The sequence below is a fragment of the Myripristis murdjan genome, chromosome 19 (genome assembly GCF_902150065.1).
Source record: "Myripristis murdjan chromosome 19, fMyrMur1.1, whole genome shotgun sequence".
Taxonomy (NCBI): Eukaryota; Metazoa; Chordata; class Actinopteri; order Holocentriformes; family Holocentridae; genus Myripristis; species Myripristis murdjan.
This window is the reverse complement of record NC_043998.1, coordinates 15,370,325-15,396,169: the sequence shown is the minus strand read 5'-3', so window position 1 is coordinate 15,396,169 and position 25,845 is coordinate 15,370,325. Positions and strand designations below refer to the sequence as shown.

The 25,845-nt window shown below is 42.4% G+C and overlaps 2 protein-coding genes across 5 annotated transcripts in view; both read right to left on the bottom strand.

Annotated features, from left to right (window-relative positions):
- The window catches only part of adamts14 (ADAM metallopeptidase with thrombospondin type 1 motif, 14), a 35,182-nt gene extending 22,003 nt beyond the window's left edge, over window positions 1-13,179 (bottom strand). Inside the window, exons 1-4 of the mRNA XM_030078649.1 lie at window positions 13,073-13,179; window positions 12,183-12,595; window positions 2,502-2,658; window positions 23-219 (exon numbers count right to left, since the gene is read on the bottom strand). Coding sequence (XP_029934509.1) covers window positions 23-219; window positions 2,502-2,658; window positions 12,183-12,595; window positions 13,073-13,151 — 846 coding nt within the window. The 5' untranslated portion in view covers window positions 13,152-13,179. The remainder of the gene's footprint in view (window positions 1-22; window positions 220-2,501; window positions 2,659-12,182; window positions 12,596-13,072) is intronic.
- A 5,309-nt stretch (window positions 13,180-18,488) lies between these two features.
- pald1a (phosphatase domain containing paladin 1a) overlaps window positions 18,489-25,845 on the bottom strand; it is a 50,111-nt gene continuing 42,754 nt past the window's right edge. For 3 of the 4 annotated variants that reach the window (XM_030078383.1, XM_030078382.1, XM_030078380.1), the window contains exon 20: window positions 20,616-20,765. In XM_030078383.1, coding sequence (XP_029934243.1) covers window positions 20,616-20,765 — 150 coding nt within the window. Of the gene's footprint in view, window positions 20,766-25,845 lie in introns of all 4 variants that reach the window. The other variant, XM_030078381.1, reaches the window with a different exon arrangement.

Here is a 25,845-nt window from a genome sequence, read left to right as displayed (position 1 = left end):
AGCTCCAGAGAAGCAGACTTACTATGTTCATGAGCGTGAGCACATAATTCTGCACATGCTCCTTGCCGTGGAAGCGCACCACCGAGTCATCCACAGCTAGCAGCACTTCGATGTTGTAGTCGTCTTTCTTGGCGTGCCTCCGTTTGCGCTCGGACTCGGACAGTTTGTGCTCAACAACATCCAGAGCTGAAGGCAGGTCTGCTATCCCAAAGTCAGCCACTGCAAAATACAACCAGCACATACATGAGTAAATTGACTGTGTGAAGTCCATGCATGAATAAGAACATGTACCTGTAAAGTGATAAAGGGTATGTTTGTGTCAAACATGAAGTCCTGTGTTTGAGTCTGTTGACGGACAGGAGAAATCCGTTGGGAGTAGAAGGGGGTTGTATGCATTTCCAAGCCACTGCATCTTTACCATCAAAACACTCTCTCTAGACTCATAAATCCTGTGCAGCCAACAGAGCTAAGAGTCAGAAGTCTATTTCCCTGCCCCAGATTCTGCCGAACTGTAATGTGTACATGCAGAGCACGAATTCAAGTTGATTCACACACATTCCAAAATGCATTCACCTGTATCACACGGCAATTTTTTCATGTGTTATATTAATGTATGTCTTGACAGCATCAAAAAGGCCATTTGTCAGATCTGAAATATTCATGGAAATGCAATACAAATATGGTCTGTACAAATTCACTGTTGAGTCCATGCCAGAAACAATGAGATAAGGGGCGCTGTGTGAGATGAGAAGCCGAGGCATTATGTTCCACAGGGTGGAGACGAGGACTTGAGCAGGATTCCTGCCACGTGAGACAAAAACTATGATAGCAACAGCAACGCATCTTAAATGTCATCGCAGCAGTTGTTGACAAAATGAATGTATCTGGGGCTGCAATTGCCTTGTTCAAATATTCATGCACTGTAAAAACCTGGCATATTGCTCTAGGCGACGAATTATCGCATTCCATTATGATTGCACAAAATTCCGCAGAAATTCACATACAAGGTGGCACTGAGCCAAGCCTGACAGACACAGATGGAGAAATGACACAGGTAATCACCTCATGCATGCTATAACGTTTAACCGACATTATTGAGAGGCGAAATGCAGAACAATGACAATGAAAAACGGGCAATAAACAAAAGGTTGCGTTTAAGAAAACTCATTAAAATTTAGTTCAACAGACTGACTCCAGGCTAAGCTCTTGGGGGAGCAATATATTTGAAATGTTAAAATGTAAACCATCAGACCTAACAAATAACCTGCACAAGTTGCCAGTGGGTCTCTGATTAATAGAAATTGTGTATGAAGGTCAAATAAGAGACAAAGCATTTGCAGACGACCGTTGTGAAAATTCGACTATTCACTGGAACAATGACTGTAAAGCTGTAATTGATAAATATAGATTTATACATGCTCATGTCACTGTAATATATTATCTAATCCATTAAAAAATCTCAAGACATTTTGATCGGCCAGTGAATGACCTTTTGAGGAAAGTTGATCCACAGGGTTGGTGCAGCCATGGAAAAAGCTCCATCACTCATAGATCTTATGAGTGATGCAGGGTCCCTTTGGGGAGAGGGGGGTCAGGGACCCCTGGCTGTCCCAAGACCACTGATTAGAGTTTCTGAGGGACCTGGTGCTGCTGTGTGCACGGCTAAAAATCAGAGGCACATCCAGAAGCAACCCTATGCAAAGCATGTGCAGGATTGCTCCACAAATATCAAACAGTCCACAAATATACGACAGCGATGCTCTCTTATAAGATGAATAAGACTCATGTTGAGAGCTGAAACTATTTTGTGCAGGTATGAAACCAGTAATGGAAAATGGGATTATTAGTCAGAGTGTAAGAATTTCACAGGCTGGGTACAAATCTGACATCAGGGGGCATCAAACACTCCCAACATCGCTTTATAGAAGTATGAAGCCTATAAAAATCAGTATGAACCATTTCACAAATGTGGTACAAAAGAAAAGAATTGGTGGGGGGAAAAAATCGACTAAGTGTCCTGATTAACACAGCTTTCAGTTTTACTGGTGAGCGGAGTGAATTACCGATAAGTGCCAGAAGCTCTCAAGCTATTGTTCCAACAAGGAAGCGACACATAGAAGGAATGAATGACGAGGCTGGATCTTTCGAGTGAGAGGTACAGCCCCCGCCCCCCCACCCAACACCCCGTTCCAATACTACCACAGGAGCCCAGCGTTCCTGACCTCACCAGCTGGTTTAGTGAACACTGCCTCTGCTGGCTCTGGCCAAATAAATGAAGAGTAGTGATGATCATTTAAAAGCTGTACAGATAAACAGATGGATTGGAGCAATCAATGGCATTATTATATGATAATGTATGATACAATACCTGCTATTGTGGGCCTCCAGTGCATATGCATGCACACCCTCACAGTGACACACAGGCACAAACACACACACACACACACACACACACAGTCCTTGGTGTTTCCACTGACGTCAGGCTGCCTTGCCTTGCCTACCTTCATTATGGAGGTCCTCCCTTCTCTGGCCCGTTTCCCGCTTGATGGCTGACCTGCGGTAGACCACGTGGACACGCCCCTTCACTTCCACATCCTGCTGGCCCTTCTCTAGGGGCTCGATGAAAAACTCCCCATTATCAGTCCGGATTAGACCTGCCTGGAAAAAAGAGGGCTCCAAATTAGTGCACCCCTCCTCCTTCAAAGGGCAGTAGTTGTGCTGGAGCCAGTAATTATAGTGCGTCTGATCAATCGGAAGATTTAGTGAAGGGCTGGAGCTGGGGAATGACGCAGGTAGACACAATTTGGGGATTCGGCTTTGTGAGTTTCCGAGCCCGTCACCAAGATTTATTGAGTGTTGCTATGTTTTCACCCTGAACAAGAAGATGAGTATCAACGTGCGCATTCAGCCATCATGCCATTCAAACATCTCCATCTGCTTTAGGTTTTTAATCTGTTAAAGGCAAAATCCACCCCCGGACACTCTTACACCATAGGACATCATTTATGTTCACTGAATTCTAAAGGTTACTGTGTGAAGAAGTGTTGTAATTTACTTTTTGCTGTACCGTCTCTCTCTCAACCTGCATTGCCCACTTCTGTTTCAGGTAGGGATTTTTTTAGCTGATTAATTTGTGATTAGTTGTGATTCAGTCCCCAAAATGACTTTCAATGACCCCCAGAGAGCAAGCATGAACTTGCTGACCGAAATAAAAATGGCCATACAGCGAGCTAGATAACAAAGTTGTGTGCAGTTGGGCATCTAAAGTCATAGCAGCACCTAGATGCCTAGATGCACAGCATTTTGGTCTATTGAGGCTCCTTTCAGGGGTTAAACTGGTTATCTCTCTGTAATAGATTTTCCCTGTATGATTGTTAAAGTTTGCTGCAAAATGGTGAGTATAGAAAAAAACACACACTTATCTTTGATTATTAAGGACTAACAGCAAAACATGAAATTTATCATTGAAGTTGAAGATTGAACACTTAAATGCTATAAACTGCTGCTATTGTGCAGATTTTGCCTGAGATATTGCAAGATATATTACAAGATATTACAAGATTTTGCCAAGTATTGTTGTCTGTGTGAAAAACGCACACATTAAACAACAAAATGGGCTGAGAAATGCAAGGAACATTGCCAATGCCTGTGTTTTTAAAGCGCTGCAGTGTGGATGTGGGACACTTAGGATAGTATAAGTAGCACCTTTAAATGAAATTGCAATTGAATGTGATGGATAAATAGGTAACTCTTTACAATAAGAGCACAACAACTAACGTTAGTTAACGTTAGTTAATGCCGTAATGGTTAATTAACTGTTAGTTAATGATTATTATGGCATTTACTAATGTTAATAATATCTACAATAACCCTTAAATAACATATAAATTAATACCTTAGCATGAACAGCATTAGTACATGATTCTTAGACACATTAGTTAATGGTTAGTTAACCGTTACTTAATGTTTATTACCTGTTACTTAATGTTTATTACGGCATTAACTAACATTAATTGTTGTACTCTTATTGTAAAGTGTTACCGATAAATAGAAGGTAAGTTGGTCCAAATCTCCTGGTGGATAACACAAAGTGCACTTTAAGGCTCTCAATACACAGCTACCTGGTACATCTGGGCATACAATCATCTGGCCCCCATTTCTCAAAATGCTTTTCTTTGCCGGTTTATGTGCAATCCAAACCCCACTGAGTGTTTTTAAGTCAGCTGAATTGCTGCTAAAGGAGCAGCTCACCAAAAAGACCAAAAAGGCGTATTTCCACTTAGCCCTAGGGCAGTCTACCCCCAAATTTGTACTCGTTGGGGCCTAATAGATACGGTTTGCTCTTTGGCAGGAGATGGTTCCCAATGGAACTCTTGAAAGGCTGTGGATTATGGTGGATGTCTGTGGCACCGTTTCAGGAAAGAGCTGTTGTATCTTTGTGTGCGTGTGTGTGTGTGTGTGTGTGTGTGTGTGTGTGTGTGTGTGTGTGTGTGTGTGTGTGTGTGTGTGTGTATTTTAGGTGAACTGTTTCTCTAAGTGGAGCAATCATTTGTCTTTATCCAATCATGCAATTACAGGCACCTTCTCTTTATACCCTGCATAAGGTGTCCATAGGCTGCAAAGCATAAATGGTGCTTTTGAATATGTAAGGCCATTAAGTATAAACTAATTAAAAAGGCTATTTAAAATATTTGGAAGAGAAGGTCTTGGTTTTGCTTCTCTTCATCGCTCTTTAACTGTGGAGCGGTTTGATGATACACCATCTTGATGAGCCGAGAGCAAACATTTACACATGCAGATTTCCATAAAGCAAACATCCTCTGTTTTAGGCCTCTTTGTTGTATACCGTATGTGGCTGAAAGTAAATATTTGGCTGGGCTGTATTGGAGCCCGGTGTATTCCACAGCAGCTTCTGCACTATGGATGCATACTTTTCAGCCAACATTTGACCTATTTTTAGTTAAAGCAACACTGCAACATTTGGGGCAAAATACACTTTTTCCGACTTACCCTGACTGAGACAAGATGTTTGATACCATTTTCACCTCTGCACGTTCACTGGTTCAGTTCCTATGGGTAGCATTTAGTATTAGCTTAGCATAAAGACTTGAAGTCTATGTGAGTCATTAGCATAGCACCGTCAAAGTGAAAAAATAAACCTTACAGCAACTCAGAAGCTGTCTTATTTACACAGTGGATCATAATTATTTGAAATACATGTCTTGAGATTTTTTTTTTTTTTTTTTAATGAGAATCGTCTATGGTGGAACTGTATCCGCTGAACACATTTATCCTGCCATCTAGTGCAGTGATCTGTGCACCGGTGAAGGTAAAGGAAGATCCACCACAAATTAATTTTTCCTAAAATGTCTCTCATTTGTTTTTTAAAATTACAAGACATGTATTTCAAATACACATAATACATAATATGTAAATAAAATAGCTTCAGAGTTGCTGTAAGGTTTATTTTTTCACTTTGACAGAGCCAAGCTAACGACTCCCAAAGACTTCAAGTCTTTATGCTAAGCTAACACGAAATGTTACCCATAGGAACTGAACCACTTGTCATACTGAGGTGAAAATGGTATCAAACATCCAGGAGTATTCTTTTTAGAAAGTTGTATAAAAGCAGTCTGTAATGTTGTCTCGGCTGACTGTGTCATGCATTCAGACTGTAGGAGTAGCAAGAATGCTATCTCTCATATCATCTCAGGGAAAAAAAATCTAGCCAGCCCATCATTACACTCATGAAAAAAAGAATACCAACAATAATCTGGCAGGAATACGTGTATTTCCAGCTGCAAAAAGAAATCTAAATACAGTGCAGAGGAAGAAGCGTCTAAATTTAACTCATTTCAAAATGCTACGTATGCTCTTGCTCTGTGCTAACAACACAAAAACCATGAAGTGAAGGGTGGACATCTGACAGTCAGGACAGGGAAGGTGAGAGAGTGGCAGAGGAATCCGTCCAGGCCTAACCAGGAAATGCCAAGTGCGACATGCTTGAATACTTCCTCTGTGGTCTCCTCTTTCACCAGTGGGTGGAAAGTGAACCCAGGTCTGTCTGCGGAGAGCGCCTATGGTACACCGCGGCAAGAGCTAGACATCTGGAAGGGCCTACAGAGGAACCAAATGTAAACATGGAGTGTAGTCTGGGGCTCACCTGTGGCTCAACCCCCCCTTCACAGAGCTGTGATACTACACCAGCAATCTCTTTTTGCTGTGATTGGACTTAATTCACCCAAACCAAAACCTTGCCATTGGTTTGGAGTTTGAGATCAGCAACAGTAACATTTGAGATCGGCAACATAACATTAAAAGTATTCTCAGCACTGCCATGGTGAGAACTTGATTACAGCAATTCAGTTCAAGGAGGCGATAAATTACAACCATTACAACAGCAACACACCATTTTCTTTGTAAACAGATCATTAGCACTCTCACAAATGAGTGTGACAAATACGTAGGATCTGATTGTGATACTCAGATGCAATAACAATTAGAGTTTGTCATTCACTGCAAATTAAAGATACAATCTGGAGGTCTAAGATTTCAAGCTTTGTTAGACTGCTCAAACTGGAAATGCGCCGCAGGGCAGATTTTCACGAATATTATGAATGCAAATTAGACCTGTGCAGTGCATTCAAATGTTCTCGGCCACATTTAACTGTCACACACTGTCAGCCCTCGGATCAAAAGCTCAAACAATACATTCAAGACATTCATGAAAGTCACGTACAGTGTTACTATGATGTCTTACAATAGTCAGATCAGCATTTGAATATGAGGAACAGAAGGTGATGGAGGATTAGTTCAAAATATGCATCTGTATTCCAGGAAAATCACTGGGAGTGTTCTCATATTTAATCTATTCTATCTATTTATTTATCTACCCCATTCCCTGGGGTGCTATATGACAAAGTTTAAACACTACATATTATTCTAGAATAAAGTTAGTGGCTCATGGTCCAAATTTCTAAAATACACATGCTTGCAGCCTTAAGGTATGTTACTATTTTCTAAGCAGCGATAGATGTCAAATTTAATAAAATGTCATAAATTCTTTCCAAGGGTGTTTTTTCAATAAGTCCAATCATTTCCACCAATTAATTCATGCCGTTATCTTCAGATGAGGTCTTATAATAACCAAAACTCTTTGTGTTCTAATGCTGAAATTCAGTGACACGAGTATTTGAGGTCACGAGAGGTTAGGTAATGTGCCCGAAGCCAACACACAACAGAGCATCAGTTTGCTACATGTGATGTGAGAGTGCACAGACCAGGGATCATTATGAGAACTACAGTGCACAGTGAAGAATACAATTTATGTCAGCGTGCGGTTGGCCATCTTAAAATATCTCCTTCCTCTGGCTTTAAAACTCTCTGAAGGCGGTGCTACGAGCCTTCCAGCAGCGCTACTGACCTCGTATGAAAAAAGGCAAATATATCTCAAGCTTTAGCTCACTGATACACTAAATTCCACACATCAGTAACACCGTCTTTGAAGGTGGATATTTATGCAATTTTAAAGGCATCTTCCTCCTGCTCTGCAAACACGCCGTTAGAGTCCGTCACCTGGTCAGCCGCACCACACAAGCCATTCATGAACTGACGGCCGACTCAATCACTTTTCCACTGGAAATTTGTCAAGGTATGAGGAAGATGTAAGATAAGCCCCAGCTCAAGGAATAATCTCAAAACATCTACATCACAGTCATTGTTTGTCTCTTTCACGGCACTTGACATCAGCAACAACATCTTCAAGGAGAAGAGACGTCATGCCATTGGGCTACAGGCAGTAAATCGTTGTCCAAGGTGGTCGTCTTTTACATCATCTAGTGGTGTAATCTGCTGGAGGTAGCCCTTAAGACTTCTTGAGGATGCACGATGAACAAACAGAATCTAAAAATGGAAGCAGTCCCGCAGGCTACGGATGCTTGAGCTACATTGTGCAGGGAAATCAATGTCTTAACTGTCATTCCAGGAGCTTAACCTGCAATTTGCGGCAGATTGTTTAGAAACATATAATTTCGGTCCCAGGCATGCTCTTTGTTGATCCATAAACGAGCACGAGGTTAATCCCTTTTTCTCATCCTCTGAGATCAAGGCGTCCAGTTTCCATAAAGGGTCACCCGGTTCATGAGCTTCAATAGTATTTTGGATTTTAAACACGGAGCCACAGGCTGCTTGACCTTTGCACTCTTCTAGACACAGACAATTCTCCGGATGACAAAATGATTGGGTAAAGCTGCAGACCGTGTGTCGCAGATACATATAGGATATAGGCTTGAGTGATAAGACCAGCAAGATCACTAAGCCGAGAAGTAAATCATGCCTGTGAGTGGCGCTGACTCAGCAGAGTTGAAAGGTTGAAATAATAATGTGAGACAGGTCGTGGGAGCAGGGGATTACTAGTTGATTCCTTTTTATCAGCTTTCACCTCTCGCTGTGGTGTGCCAGAAAGGGCACGCATAGCTGGGGATCAGGATGAGGATTATACAGAGAAAATTGGGCATATAATCACTGGCATTCAAGTCCATGGGACACATATCAAAGAAGAGTAGGAAAATTAATTTTGCCATTAACTACATTACTTGATTGAAGTCATGGATTACATTACAAGCAGCTGGAAAAAAAAATAGGAGTCTAAGAGGGTAAATGCTCTGGGCAGTTAATTCTATGAATCAAGTTATTATGCTAAATATTATAATAGATTATTATAATTGTGCTGTCACTTTCAAAGCTCTGCTAATTGCATTTGGTATGCATAGTTGTAATTATCCTTATTATTGTGACATTTGCCGTATTCGCGTGTGTGAGTGCTCTTGCAGGCGCGTGTTTGCGGACAAATGAGTGTGCACATGCTTGTGTGTGCGTGTGTACTCCAGTATGTGTTTGTTTAACCACATGTGTGCGCAGACAGAGACTGTAAATAAGGAGGAGGGGAGGAGTTGAGAGGAATAAATCAAATTATTGGCTGAGATCTTGGGCTTCCTCTGATGGAGAACTTAATTTAGTGACGACCTCAGTGCCATGCCTCATTAACCAACCTCCACACACCAGAGTACTTGGACACTGGAATACTGGACTGCGACCAGCCTTGTACAGTATTTCTGCAAACATTTATGAATAGAACAATTTATGCAAGCATTTTCCATCTCCAATGGATGGAAAACTGCTCTCTAAAAAAAGTCAGCGCAGCCAAGCGAGTTTGATCCCCCTCTGCTCACTGTTGCTAGGTGGCTCTCCCTCTATTTAACTGATGGACACAGAAATAGCGCTCTTCCGAGTGCAGTTATCCCGGCACTCGTGTTCCCATCACACATGTAATTCAATCGGCCGTCATCTGTGCTAATTCCCAACACATGAGCAGCCCGGTATAATCATAGCCGTCACTCATCGCTTCACAACAATTGTCCATGTACGTGTATAGCTCACACAGCTGTTGCCATCTAGCAGAGGTTACAAATCCTCCCATTCACAGTGCAAGATATCACAGCCCATGGCGCCCAAATGTTGGTTAATCAAGGGTGAAAAGAATGAAATTGAAATTGGAGTGCCTCTCTGCAGCAGACATTACGCATTCATTGGCTGTGCAGCCGCAACTGATAATCTAGCTCCACTGTGAGGCCAAATATATCCAGCAGGTATCAGTTTAAAATGCAGCTCTTTACTGGACATACTGTATTTTGCACGTGGGGTGTCATATCTGTCATGTGCTAGATGCCTGGGATGTGCAGTCTAGCCCCTCTGGGCGCATGGCAAGGGACCAGCTTCACGTAATCTGTTTCTGATGGTGATGTCACACCTCGCTCGTTCTGTGTCATCTCCATGGAAATGGTCCCGGAGCAGAGTCCACACTGGCAGCAGGGTGAACTAGAAGCTCAAGTTATTGAGTAAAAATTGTGGATTTTAGGGCTGTAATAAATTTTTACTGGAATGGTCTCCAAGTCTGAGCAATCCTGTTCCCATAAAGGCACACACTGTGTGGAAAAAGAAAAAAAAATGTATGTGCAACTGTCATGTAAATCCCAGGGAAGCAGTAATTAGTATATGAGACAAATGATGTCATGATGCATGGTGGGGAAGCGCAGTGTGTGTGGCTCAGCAGATGCCCCACCAAAAGGCAACTCATCTGCTCTACATCAGTTTGCCCGCATCTTAAGTCCTCAGCACATGATTCATGTCCTTATTCCTTTCAGTCTCAGTGCTTTCATCAGACATGATCTCCTCCATGGCCTTACACATCAAGCAGACACCTCAGACTAAATAATTTGCCTGGGTGCTGTCTGTGCACCTTCAAATGCTCTCTGAAAACCCCTGCAAGCACAGACGCGTCTGTGTTTATCTTGGCTTTGGCTCAAGGAAACATATGGGCTATATTCCTGAGTGGCTGCCTGCGTCCTTGAAAGAAATACTCCCCCATTTTCACATGATCCACCATCCTGTCAAATCGTAAACTGCAAATTTTAGATTGCATGTGTTTCAGTGGGAGAACCTACCCGGGTCTTAATCTACACATTGTCTGTGTCACATTTCTGTTGTCACTCTGGCTCCAGACCTCCAAGATGCCAAACATATCAGTCAGAGGCGTGGCTTTTGCTTGGCCTGACACACACTCAAAGAGATTGCTGCAACACAATTAATTAATTAGTTGTGAAGTTTTGTGCGTGGTCATTGATTTTATGTCCCGTTCTATCAATATTCTCTTTGTTTCCTTTCTCTGGCTGCAAATTGGGGGCATGGAACAAACAAGTCATGATTGGTTACAGTCAATATCTCAGCATGCAGAGGGAAAGATGGCAGTAGATAAGTGGCTTCCTTCCATACGAGAGGTTAACAATTCACACAAACAGGAGCGAACTGGAACTTCAAAACCTATTGCTTTCCCTCCATTGGAAACAAAGGAAACAAGAGAATCTTTTCTGCCCTTGTGACAGAGGGTGAATAGAAATATTTAATATTGTGTTCATGGTTGAATAAAGCATTGTGTACTGCAAAGGGCCGCCCTATCAATTTATGTCTTGAGTACAGGAAATAGCTTTGCAATTAGAGGACACAGCAGAGCATTGTCTTCACACCCCCACACTATTATTACCTTAGACACAAGGTAATGAACTCATTGGGACCGCTATCTCAGCTGAAGAATATTCAATTTTTCCCTGCATCAGCATCATTGTTAAAGTCGTATTGGAAAGCTGAACTACACAGACGTTTCAATAATGTAAATAGCCTATAACTCCAAACTGAAAGTGACAGAGCAGCATAACGAACAATACAAGTGTTGAGAGGGAGCGCCATTGTTACTTTCTGTTGTGCTGACTGTGATACAAAGAGCTCAACTGTCCAAACACACACACATGCACACACACACGGACAACCACAAAGAAGCAGAGGGCTGCTATCAACAGGGGGAAACGTGTTCCAAGTATGAAACTCCACTATAATCACGTTCTGACAGACTGAATGTCTCTCACCTGATGTGTCAGCTTATGTGGCAATTTAAAATGGACTCATCATTGCAAGTGCGTTTTCTCTGTTGTCGTGTGGGGTCTGAGAGGTCATAGGTCAAAAGGCTATCTTCATGCCCATTCCATACATGTTCTTTCTGTCAGAACTGGTCAGGAGGCTGACCCCGGCCACGCAGAAGAAGCCTCAGCTCGGTCAAGCTGCCACTTCAAAAGTCACGTGGCGGATCTTCAGTCTGATCTGATTTGCCTTAGCAGCTCATCTCGCATCACATCACTTTATCGCTTGTGGTGATAGAGGAGTCTGCTAGAGCTGGATGACAGATAACCGGTGATAACGGAGGGCAAAGTGTGTGCTGAAAAACAGGTTTGATATGTTTGTGGTGTGTCTGTGACCATGATAATCAGTCATATCCTTCACAGAGCTCACACAGTCAAGCCAGCGGTGATGCTGAGCCATCATTACAGATGCTAATATGTGGGGCCCTGTTGCAGGGTGCTGGGCCACAGCTGTTTAACATACATCTTGCATAAGTGTTGGGAAGAGTGAGAGAGAGCAAAGCATGTGGCAGCTTCGAAAAGAAGCTTTTTCAAGTGGCTATTGTGTGGGACTTGTTGAATATGCATGCATGTGAAGTAGTCTGCCCTATGCCTTTTTTCCTGATAATTTTTCCTCCAATACATCAATGTGTCAAGCATGGGTCAGTGACTTACCAGCCCATCACAATTGCTGATGGCCACCGAGGCCTCCGGCATGTCTGTCACATCTCCAGTGAAAACACAGTCCCCATGAATGTGTTCTTTGGCCTTTTCCTCGAAGTCCTCCTGCCATTCCGCAAAAGCCCCCGGAGCCACCAGCCTTCTGTTGGCTCTGAGGCGGAGATGCAGTTCTTTCCCAAACACGGTGACATTGAAAAATAAGTGCTGAGCAGAGGCGGCAGAGGTGACAGAGGGCGTCTCGGGGGCGCTGCGGGCCACCCGGCTCCTGCTGCCAGGGGATGAAGCAGCATCAGCAGCACCTTTACTTCCACTTCCAGCAGAGACCACGTGAGAAATGTACCGGCCATGGGAGTCTGTGCTGAATGGCACGATAAGACCATATTCACTTAACTTTCCAGAGAGTTTTTCTGATGGGACAGATAGTGTCAAGTGAGAATCACATTCACAGACCTATGGCAAAGTTCCTATGGAAAACTAATAAGACTGAACAGCTAGAAAGCAGAATAGCTCACACATGATTTATAAGGTTGAGAATGCAGCAAATCAGTGAATACAAGTAAAAACAGCAAACAATGAGGGAACAACTGAATATAAGAGAAAAGTTCATAAAACTAGCTCAGCATGAATATTCTCCAACTGGTGACAAACTGCAGAAATAAAGGAACAGCCCTATTAAATCAGTAGTTGTGCCGCAGTGTATTGATTGTGTCCATATGTAAGCTATATTGCTGGACCCATTATGGCCATCAGTCAGTAAAAGAGCCATAATTGTGAGTCATTATTCACTTAATGTTAGACTTTGTGTGCCACTGAGTCTGCTCCAGAGTACAGCTGGCGAGTCCAGCGAGAATAAAATGAAAATAATTAAAAAATGCATAACTTACCATGTGATTCTGCAGCGTGCTTATGCTCCAAAAATAATAGAGTGAGTGAAAAGCACATCAATAAATACATACAATCCATAGCGAGGGCTATAGTGCGAGAGCTGCCACTTCAGCGTTGGGTTGAAGTTTCCTTTCTATTGTAAACTTTGAGCAGATTCTCTCCTGCTGAAAAGCGCAAAATGTATGAGAAAAAGTCCTCAGTCTTGAACTTCAGCGGGGCAGCCAACCATTCTGAACGCGTCCTCTAGACGCCAAACTGACGGTTATTCACAAGTTGTTTCCAATCTTTTGGCCTGCGCTGAACTGCAGAGACCAAGACAGCCCCATCCATTTAGGGAACTGGGGGGAAAATCTGGGGTGCTGATGACGACAACTCCCCGGTAAATCGGGACAGTTAGGAGAGGTAGTCCAACTTTTCTCTCCCTCTCTTTCTCTTCCTCTCTATCTTTGTTTGAGATCACTTTTTTGAAGCAAGCAAGCAAGAAAGCAAGCAAGCGAGCAAGCAGCGCAAGCTTGTGCTGAAAAAAGCAGCAGAAGTCGGAAAAGTTCAGATAAAGTCTACGGAGACAGACTGTCCCCGTGGTGAAACATCTGCCGTGCAGAGCAGTCGTGCACCATTACGCACCGATGGCTGAGCTGCAGGACTCACAGCTCCACAAGCCACCAGCCGACACTGGGAGCGCCTGCTCTCCGCTACAAATGCACACATTTAGCCAAGTCATTTTTTTCCTTCATCTTTTGTTGCAACTCATGAGAACTTGTGGACGCTGGAGTCATGTAAAAAAGTCCACCTCAGCAAGTCAGCTGCAGATTCAGTCTTAATTTTTCTTCTCTTAAAACAAGAGGAAAAAATGTGTCAGTGGGGCTGAGAAAGCGAATTCCTATTTGTTTCCTGTTCAGTTGCAGAAATATACTAGAGACACTTTTGTTTGACACACCACTACCATCATGGATCAAAAATACCTTATGCCTCAGGCAGATTTTGTTTCACTTGTTTGAAGTAAATCAAACAGTCAATACCAGATTAAATTATAACTGGAGTTGGATTATAGGCTCTACTTATGTAATGTGATACTATGTTATGCTCATGGAATGTACTGACAAAGCACACTGCACTATTTGATTCAGTGACTTCATGTACCAAAACTCTGTGTGATCAGACAGGATAATAAGGACAGGAATTAAGGAATCCTGCAGATGTCACTGTGTGCATTTGCTCTCTTTGTAGTAAGGGAACAAATCCAGCACCAAACAGTCATTAAAGGCTTAAAAGGTGTGAAAACTGTACAGTAGATTTCACCAGTGGAATGACAGCCTGTTAAAACTTCTGGATGACTGCTCAAGCAACTCAGATTTTTGGCCCCTGCTCGCCCCGGCGGGAGTCACCAGCTGAAGTCAGACCACAGGGGTTCAGACATGACCGTGCAGACTGAGCCTCCGACTCAGAAAAAGGTGTCTAGACTGGACGTTCTTCTCTTCTCTACAGTTCTCCAAACAGTGTGTCTGGGTTCTGCTGGAGGACCTCCCCTAGTGCCTACTCTCTGTCTGCGGGTAATTACCTCCATGCTCATGGGATGGTCAATGTAGAGCAGGTGTGGGTTTTATGCATTTATCCCCCAAGGGCTGCAATGGGAGGAGTTGATTATGATCCAGAGTTCTCCATTAATAAGCAATGGAAACTAACCACAGCATTAAGAGATGGAAACCATTAACTGCCTTGTAAGAAGTTTTATGCTCTTTTTTCCATCTAAAGTGTTTGGAGCATGAGAGGTTTTTTTTTTTTTTTTTTTTTTTTTTTAGTGTGTCCAAATCCAGGATGACATTCCACAATATAGCATAGTATTCAATTAGAAGCCTTGTTTTTTCCCTCTGAAATGAATAGCTGCAGTCACAGCCTGTGGTTATGTCCACACACTAGAACAATTTTCTACTACGCTGCATGCATTAGAGAGAGCTCTGTGTCCTTCACAGGACTCTATAAGGGAAATGTTTTGATGCACTGCATGCCATAAACAAGTCTAGTCTGAGCCGTGGCCATTTAATGACATCCACCTGTATTTTGAGAATGGCATTGCTTTGTTTATGGAAATGTGACCTATCGCACATGAAAATATGTTTTTCATTCCCATTCCCATAAACCATAAACACATTGCACACTGCATCCCCGCTGTTGTTACATAAAAGCAAATAATGTGCTTGTCATATTTCAATTACAGCAACTTTGTGTCACTCTTATGCAGCCAATTATTCAGGGCAGTGCTGAGAGATGCAACTTTTCACAGCTGAATAAAAAAAAAGCACAATCTGAGTGAGTCAGTCAGACACATTGTAATCTGTAGTTAGGCCGGTCTGTGAGGGTGGGACAGCAAGTGAGCAAGCTTCCATTGCATTTCCAACAAAGGAGAGAAGTCAGTGGATGTGCACGGCTGCAGTGTGCTGAGCTGTGGATGCCTCAGTGTGTGTTGTAATGTGGTCTGGCCATGCCAGCATGCTGAGAAAATATGTGACTTTTCATCTCCGAGATGCACGGAGATGCAAAGCAGCTGCTGGACTGCCCAGCAGCTTGAGGAAAGAGTGAGACAGCGCTTGCCAAGTTACAACCCAGTGATTTTAAGAAGTTGTTATTATGGTCCTCTGCACCATGTGGATGGAAGGATTTGGGACTGAAAGGTTCAGAAAGAGCTACGAGTTATGACCCTGGTCAGAAACTGTGAGTTTCACTTGACTTTTAAACAAAAATGTAATTACATTGTAACATCTGAGATCACCTTGTTTGTATTAGCCAAGCACAACTGCAGCTTTTCCTACAGTCTGTGTAACAATATCACAGTCAAACATGTTACTATACCTATTATATGATAAAGTGGTGGCTCTTCTTTGGCACTTAGTCGTGTTGTTTGGTGAAATTTGAGTCCCGAATCTTACAGCCTGGTGCTGGAAGGAGTACTGCAAATTGCTCCTCAAGTGGAAGTACTGTTATTCAGTTGACATTTTTCTGAAGTAGAAGTAGAGGTTCTGCTGTAAAAATCTACAAAGTAAAAGTAAAAAGTGGCTCATTTAACATGTAAAAGTTACTGAGTTACTTTTTCAAAACAATAACTGTGTTAGGTGCAGTTAGAAAAGGACGCAAGTGCACAGTTCATACTAGATTCTTTTAAAGGTGCATTGTCCACAATTTTGAAGGTTACGCTGAAGTGAGAACCCTGTAGACTCAACTGACATGTGGAATAAGTGGTTCTCATCGTCAGGCCAGCTCACTGACATTATCCTCCTTTTTTCTACCCTTACTCCACATTTTTTTTGCAAGTTGAGCCTTAATTGCTCTCACTTCCATCGACCAGCTGCAGTTTTTCATGCTGCAGCTCTTCTCGGAAAATTGGAAATGACAAAAAGTAGAACCAGCAAAGCGGAATCAGAATCAGATTCCTCTTCTCATCTTTGCTGAATGAGCTTTTATTATGAAAGGTTCCACAATCTGTCATTGATCATTTGTTCTCTGCAATGGATCTGATTTAAGATGTAGTGAAGTACAACACTCAAGCAAAAAAAAAAAAAAAATGTGTGTAAGTAAAAGTAAAATGGCTGACTTTAAAAAATACTCAAGAAAGTAAAAGCTGCACAAATACAGTATTTTGAGTAAATGTAATTAGTCACTTCCACCTTTGGAAACCACAAACAAATGCAACCAGAGTCTGTTGGACATTTCAGCATAAACATTCACCGACAGTCTATAGGGTATATTTTAGCAAATCCACCAGAATAAATAGCAAATACATAAGGGGGCATCAAAGAGCTCTGCATCCATTCGATCACGGTCTTAATCCTGTCAGCTGAGACTTTTCATTACCGTGTTCAGTGGGGTGTGCATTACCACAATCAAACTTAGACAACCCACAGCAAATGAGGACTGAAACGTGTATTTGCCAAAGCAGGTTCGAGATCATCTCTTCAAAAGATCTTCACTCTCATGTTATTATTGATCAAATCCCCAAGTTGGCTTGGATGCACACTCCAGTCGGCGAGGGCTTAGTAATGCTGCCTTTATCCACACAGGGAAAATCAAAGAGCAGTGTGGGCTGTGAAAACGGAGCAGGGTGCACCCCTGCCCAGGCACCATGCCTTCTCTCCTGAGCACTCTCTCATCTCCAGAGGGAAGCTTTTCACATGAAGTTCATTACATCCCCTCTAGCTGCTTACCGCTCAATGCAGCTCTTTGTCTGTCGTAATCTGGGGATCCTTCAGAACTGCTAGCTTGAGTTACACATTGGAGAGTATCTCAATGAGTCTGGAAAGCATTTCAAAGGCGAGGGGGCCGCCATATCATCCAAGCATGGTCTTCATGTCCTGGGCTTATCTTGACCCGGAGTCAAGTTGGCCACATATTGCAACAGAATAGCCTCTCCCCATATCCAATTGTTGTTGCTGCGGGTCAAAGTAAGAGAGATTCGGAAGCAGAGGTTGTCCTCTGTGAATGAATGCCTGTGCATGTTGGTGCTATTGTGAATTTGTGTGTTAGAGCACCTCTCAGACCCTGCCAACCCTCTCACTGTACACTGAACCATACATCCAAAAGGGGGATAAATTAGCTTTCGTTCTGAGACAGATGATGTGGGAGGGAGATTTAGACAAGACTAACAAACTATAAAAGGTCATTTAAATCTGGACCGCTTGGTTTCCATTTACAATAATCCAGGATAGGCTGCGGCGTGATAAAATCCTTACAACTTCCGCGCTCCCAAGATAAGCCTGCTATGCACTTACAAGACGGGAAGTGATCTGGGATATCAGCCTTTCAAAGCAGGACAGAGAAGCCAAGGGAGCTTCACTGATGTGCCGGCCAGTACCTTTTAAGGGGCCATAATCCCTTCATAGCCTTCCATTCCTGAAAGAGTGACCATCAAGCTCCTTTTTTTTTTTTTTCCAAAATTAAGACCTTATCTGTGCACATCAAAAGGCGATGCAGATTTGTCTTTTGATCTGCATAAGCTCTTTATTACTGTATGCCGAATATGTCAAGATTCCAGTTGCACAATGAATCATCTGTGTTGTGTAAATGTACGCCGCTCGATGCTCATAACCTGGTGTGCACTCGGAGGCTGGCGTTGGCACAAGAGGAAAGAGGCCTCCCGGATGTGTGAGTGAGCGTATAAGCGATGTATATCTGCAGAAAGAGACGATGCCGGCGTAAGGAGGAAGAGAGCGGAAGCGCGGGGAAAGACACAATCATTTGCTTCCCTGTCTCTGAATGTGAGACTCTTAACAATGCATGGCACACAACTGTGCTGGTGTCCGTGTGTGTGGTCACAAAATTCCTTCCTCCCACACCTCTGAACAAAAGATAACACACCCTGTGCTGGAAATATTATTCAATACAAGAAATGTCATGCACTGAAATGATCCTCAAGAGGCAGACGGGTGCAGTTCAATCTATTTGCATGATTTATTTAGCCTGAAAACAAAAAAAATAAATGACACGACATATAGTTGAATAAAAAGGATAAGCCTGTTTAAAAAAAAACACAAAGTGAAATTACAAGCATTAAAATATTAACATATCATGGTGTTATTACTACCTGCGATTGTGTGTTCCTGCATTTCACAATTTGTTAAGTCATACTGAGGCGGCTATTTCAGGCTATTTCTGTTTCATCATATAGATATTTTTTTATTTAAAAAATGAAACTGTGAATGCACAATCAACACAATCAGATGGCTGAGTTATTCTAATATACAGTGCAAATGTTATGAAACACTACCAGAAGGGGAAAAAAAAGAGAGGGATGTCTTTCTGATTTTAAGGCAGGATTCATGGTTTCTAAAATACAGCCACGTGCCTTTACAACTAAACATGTATTAGGAAACTAAAATAATAGATTAGGAACATACTGTAGTAAAAAAAAAAAAAGTGTTGGGAAACTTTAAGTGATACTGTACAGTAAAACCTACACCGGATATGTAGGCAAGTTAAATGCTTCTCAGTTAAGTGTTGAATGAAAATATTAGCCTTCTAATCTTTACCCTGCAGGCTGGCAACACATCCATAGCTTAATTTTGTGAGGAGTGAATCATACAGCTTTGTTCTATTCCATAAATACCACGGATATGAACTGTGGCTGTTTAAGGGTATAATTATCCATCATCAATTGATACAAAGTATACTTTATCCCAAGTTACATTAAGTATTTGCAGGCCTGGCTGTTTCCAACCGTAAATTTTACAGTCAGACATATAATTCGATTCCTGCTGAAGGCCTGATGATGTCACAGAAATTGTAACCATTTACTGGCAGGAGTCCTGAGGGCTCTAAGCTGTCCTGATTAAAGCCCGACCAAATTCTCACGACTCCCCAATACAGCTTTAACCATCTGAGGCAGAGCCATAATGGTTGAATTAATTACTTAAAGCCCAGCTCATGGGTTTTTAATAGAAAAATTATGAGTACACATAAGGTTTCTTGAACAGCAGGAATGCAATGAAGAAGAGCCTTTGCCATTTTCAGGTGTCTTTGATGAAATGTGTACACAAACACTAACACACAGAAATGCATTTACAGCTTAAACATAAAAAGGAATTAAGTCTCTAAAAAAACTTATTAGCTTACAAGTTGCAGACATGCTGTATATGGTTAGTACCTGTGTTGTGAGACCAGAAGTATGTAATAATGAGAGAGAGAGAGAGAGAGAGAGAGAGAGAGACAGAGAGAGAGACAGAGAGAGAGAGAGAGAGAGAGAGAGAGAGAGAGAGAGAGAGAAAACCATCAGTCCCTTAAGTCTTCAACATACTGCCAAACAGCATCTTTTATCTGCTCCATGTTTGAAAACTCAAGAACAAGTTACCACTGAACTGACATTTTGAAAAGAGATGACAGTTTTTAGGCAACTTTCTCAAAAAAACAATAACAAAAAAATGACTCCATCAAACTGCACAGCCATGAACAGCAAACTAAGAACAAAAGGATAGGGCTGCACAAGAAAAATAACGGGTCATTCAACAGCAAACAGTCGTGAAACGCTGAAAATTGTTGGTTGACATACACAACAGACAGCATAGCATTTACTTAGCGCCTTCAAAATTACATTTTACTCCATGTGCTTCTAACAGATGTTTTAAGCTGCTATCTCATGCTATCTTCACGTGCAGCAGACTTTAGAGGAAAGTTGCTGGACAAAACAACTCCATTATAACTTCCTCTTTTTTTTATCCTTTCCTATGGAAAAGCAACATAAATATTAGTACACTAAAATTCTACCTTTTTAATCAAAAAAGAAAAAATAGTAAAGGCACAAATATGAGCTTCTAATATAGCTAGAGCATTCTGCTAAGACTCAAGATACAGCCAACAGTGACAATATTACACCCTCTAAAATACAAGTTAACACTGCCAGTGAGTTTAAAAAAAAAAAAAAAAAAAAAAAAAAAAAAAGCAATATCACAAACGGTACAGGATGTGAAGACATGAGTAATGCAGGGGTAAATAGAGGAGGCATAACATAAACTGTAGAAAAGCACAGTATTGTTTTGGCAAATTCACAGTGATCCTTTCTCAGACGAACTCCCCTCTGAAGGGAAGTGATTGGATGTTCTGCTGTTGCCAGCGGCAGCGCAGCCGGGCCAGTGGCGTGTCCCTCGGGTTTTCAAACTCTGAGAAGCCCAGCTGGTTGAGGATGTCATAAACCCCGGCTCTGGCAGCCACCTACAATGCAGCAGAAGCACAGGAAATGTTAATGCACAGGCAACACAGCTAGACCGCACGGGCACTGCTTTCGTCCCTCGTCGCCACGCAACTGCTAGATGACCTCTACTTTCAAAACTACGGCGTAATCTAAAGCTTTTCTACAAAGTATATGCGGACAATGGATGTCTGCTGTGTGTTTGGAAGCAACTGGGAAGATTTCGAATGATGCCATGGGTGTATTTGACTCCGCTGTCCTGTGTCTGAGTCATCCCTGTACGCAAGCGGATGAAAACATAGACAATTTTCCTAGATGGAGCAGTGCTAGTGTCAAGCTTACTAGGTCAAGCTGACTCATGGTCCTCTGCGGCTGTCAAACACTGTAAGACTGATGGGAAACACCATGGACGACCAAAGACATCTGGCCATTGAGCCTAACAATACACTAGACAAACCTGGCAGACACCGGCTGCCTCACAAAAACATAAGATTAAATGAGGCATTAAAACCGCCACAGCTTGTCCAGTTTACTCTGCTGGATATTTACATGTCACCAGGGGCATCCATTCACTCTCCTCGCTCCTCAATTACAGGTCAGGACGGAACGTTCCCACCTGAGTTGGAGGAAGCTTTGATGAACTACAGCTGTGAAGTCCAGCCTCTAAATATATAAAATAAGACCATATCAAAAAATAAAACATATTAAACTCAGAGCATGCCAAGCTTATTTATGTATACTGATCAGTCTTTAGATTTTCAAACCCCACAAGCTACGTAGAAGAATAATTCTCCATTGTGGTCGCAAAGGCATGCTGGGGAGTTATCTCAGTGGCCAACACGCCTGTCCTGGAATCAAAGAGCCATTCAGGATATGACTGAACCGCCAGCTGTGTGCTAGTTTGCTAGACCCTTGAAGTCGCTTGCTGAATGACTAAGCAGTAACACGGCCTAAAATGCCTTGCCAACTCAATCTCTGGATTTACCTTCATCTCCTTAGGTTGTCGAGAAGTAGGCCAAACTGAAAATTTGGAAAGAGGAGCGTAAAGTGCAAGAGGGCACATTGTTAACACACAAGTCAGGATTATGTGTGTATGCATATTCTACATATTATGCAAGTGCAGATATCTTGTTCCAGGAATGGAGTGCCACCCTCAGGAAAAAATTCAACAAGAGAATGGGTATGTTCATGAGGGCTTGTGGTAATCCTGTATAAAGTGCTGCTCAGGATATTTTGAGAACGCACTATCAGGTTTTGCTGTATGAAACATGCTGAGGAAGACTTAATGGAACAATGGTGGAAATAATAGTATCAAGATATCCCTTACTCTAACAGTGATTATAGCTTCTTTGGCCAGCATTGTGCAGAAATAAACCGAAGACACCACAGAGTGTGGTCAATCCAATTACCTACTCCCTGACCATGCAAAATTGAATGTTACAATAGATATCATGTATCGCTGAAAACTTGTATTGTGTAGAGCCAATGCTGACTAAAACTCAGCAAAAGCTTGGCCTCGGTGCTATTAGCTGTCTCGCTCCAAACGAATGAACTGGTGATCCAATCTACAGCCTCTACGGCACTGTTTTTACATAGAAAAGCCTTCAGTGCAAATAGCTATGGATAAACTTTCAGGATTTCCATATTTGCATTTTACCCGACAGCAATCCAGCCAACAAAGCTGCAGCAGGGCGTATTTACAGGGAAGAAATGAGTGGGTGAACCATTAGTCAGTAGATTGGACTCCCTGGGGAAACTCATGATCTTGCTTTTAACCCGACTATTTAACCTGAGTCATCTATTCCGCCGCCCAGCTGTCTAAATAGGAAATGTGTGAAAATGTGAAACAGTAATAAGTCGTGTTCGTGAGGCACATATGTTCACAGCACATTCAAGAGGTTTGTAAAAGGTCTCTAAAGTGGACTGTGGGGAACTGCAGAGCTCTGGAGGGTGCTCACAGTCTGTGCGTCAGAGCCGAAGACAACGACAGTAACAACAGTCTCACTCTCTCCTGGTGCTAAGTGCTTCAAGTCAGCAGCACAAAGACTATTTTTGGTGTGGAGGAAAAAACACTCACAGACTCTTATACCATCGACCAACAAATTACAGCAAAGTGACAATTTACAAAAAAAAAAAAAAAAAAAAAAAAAAAAACGGATTGGATCGCTTTGGATTCAAATCACCGCAGTTTGGCGTGGGTGTCGGGGAACAAGCAGCTTAGCTGTGCTGTATATGTGAAAAGCCTTGAGGTTGCTGGTGTACAATGAAAAGTATACGGGTGACAATAAGCAGAACAGGCAGATGCGCCTTTCATCTTGTATTGAAAAGATCACACATGCCAATAGTCATTACGCGGCTGTGGTGGTGGTGGTAGTGCGGGAGGGGCGGAGCGGCAATAGGCTGGTCTTTCCCACAGTCGGCTATCTCAAAGACCTCACATACCAGGCCGGTACAGGGGGACAGGGAGGCCTCTGTGCCATACATCAAAACAGCTGGAGTGACTGATAGAGTACCTCTCCTGAAGGCATCCGTGGTATGCACTGTAAACAAGTCCCACCATTGTATAGCGGACCATACTGTGGCTTAGCAAAACGAGGATTTCAATTCCAATATTTCCTCTGATGTTTCTGCTCTGATCTCTCTGCTGCGTGCCCACAAGGCAATGAGGACTAATGACGCGAGGGACAATATTTGTCCGCGGCTGACATTCACTGGTCTCTGCTTTTTTGTTTTGCTTCGACTACACAAACAACACTGCATCATTAGCTGGCAATTAGCGGCACACCTTTGATGCTGCTTGGCATGTAGCAAAACAGGACATAACACACGTGTCTGTGTTCAAGCTCGTCCCATCTAACGCAGCGCCAGCGAATGACAGAGCCAAATAGATCCGAGGCACCCTCGCCCTATCAGCTCGGCACAGACTGCTGCACTGCATGACTGGGAACACTGTGCTCTTGCCATTAGGGGATGCAGAGATCAAACTAGTTCAAGCACACACACACACATACACACAGGCCGACACAGCACAGGATGCAGGGCAGACTGTACCTCTCAGTGCTGACAGATTGTGTAATGCTCCCAGTGACCATGGCTTTATGCATGACCAGGGGTGGTGGTGACTTTTGACCCCTGCCTCTGGCATCACAGCTTTGTCATTAATGATCCTGCCACGGTCACTGGCGATAGGCTAATGATTGTGCCTGGGGGCCGGTTGGGCTGATGCCACGGATCCACCGCAGCTGGCCCAGTACACACATCACAAAATTGGTGGCAGGGGAAAGATCCATTCAGTGCTTTCACTACACACTACACTTCAAGCCTATCATTTAAAGATAACACAATGTTTTGTTGAAATTAAAAAGAGGGTCTGGATGAAGTGATTGGAAGTCAAAAAGGTCTTCACATTATTTTACAAACAGGTGTAAATGTCAATAAATCTGAAGTCCATTTATGTCAAGAGAGGCTTGTTGGTTGATTTCCTTTGAGTCAAACTTCCACGTCAAAGTAGTTCACATGTAAGAGTGGGAGGCAAGGCAATCAGAACACGACCTCAGGTTTTTTGCCCCCCTGAAGTTAGCAGCAACTGTTACTACATTATTATAGATTGTTAACACAGGATGCCAATTTTGTGCCTTTCCTGGATATAAAAGCAATTTCCCCTCGGGGGTCAAGAAAGTATTTCTGATTCTGACTCTGATTCTGATTATTTGACCAATCTAACGTCATAGCAGAAGAGGCGAAGGCTAGCAAAGTGATTATAATTTGGTGAAGGTGTCAGATGTGGACTTTATGAATGTTTTATCCACTTTGGAGGCTTGTAGTAAACATATTGTTGCAGCGCTAGTGAGACCTGAGGCTCTTGTAGTTAAAACTCCTGCAACTTGATGAATGATGAAGATGGTCATGAGAAAAATACACATTTTTAACTGGGTTTACTATCTCCTTAAAATGTGGTATCATTGGGGCTAAGTAGCCCTCACTGTGGCGTGGCGTTATTCTTTCTTTATGCTGGTCTGGCTGCTTTTCCTGTTTACATCAACAAATATTTTTTCGCTGTTTCTGCATAAGCTTTGCTTACCTCACAGCTTCCACAGCCTGCCGTGTCGTGCAGCAGTCAAAGTTTTACTTGGATGCAATGCCATTTCATCATTTTAAAACTTTTGTCATTTGAATTTTATGGCCAGACATTGTTTATGGAGGATGTGTTTCCTGCAATGAGGGGTCAGGATTACCAGCAGTTACAGCAGAGATTATAAACGCCTGATCCATTGAAAAAACACAATTTTCCAGCTTTCTGCATTTTTATGAGGCATTTGGGCTGTACATTGGCATGGACTAATATAGAAAATTTGGGTTTGTTAGGGTTTAAATAAACACTGTATGACCAAAACCTCAGCTTGCTCTTTGTGGTTTCATAATCATCCTAAAATTGGGTGAATTTACGTCAAGAATTACGTTAAATATCATTGGTTGCATTTTTTGTCTGACCTTTCTTATTTCCTGAATAACACACCACCACTTTTCACCATGTGAGTGTAAGGAGTCTTTTGTTACTGCAAGCTAGATAGTTATTTTATTTTTTTGCTATGGATTTTGTGTATTGCCAAAATGACTTATTAAACATGGCATACAGTTAATTAACAGCTAAGATTAGCTTTCATACCAACTTGTCTGGCTCCCTTTTTTTATGCTGGCAAAACTCCAACATGTCCAACACTTTGGCATTTACAAGCACGGTCACCTCCAGTGTGTGAGTGGCTGCCCAGCAAAGCTCTGTTGTGAGCAGTAATTATGCGTGGACAGTTGTCACGTGTCAAATGCTTTATTAAAAATGAATTTTCAAAAAAATGTATTTGCACTGATTTGTCAACAGAGCAAACAAACGTTTCTCTTTTTGGTTTCTTAAACATAAGTGCTGGAATTTGTCGAATCCCAGCAACACCAAGTAAGTGAGAAAGAGTCGATGCACCAAAGACAATTAAAGCAACTGCATTAAAGCACATGGTCAATGTGATCAAGAGGTGATGCACCGCTCATACATACTGGGGGACATGTTGATGACGCTATATGACACGTACTGGACGACGGAGCTGAGAAAGG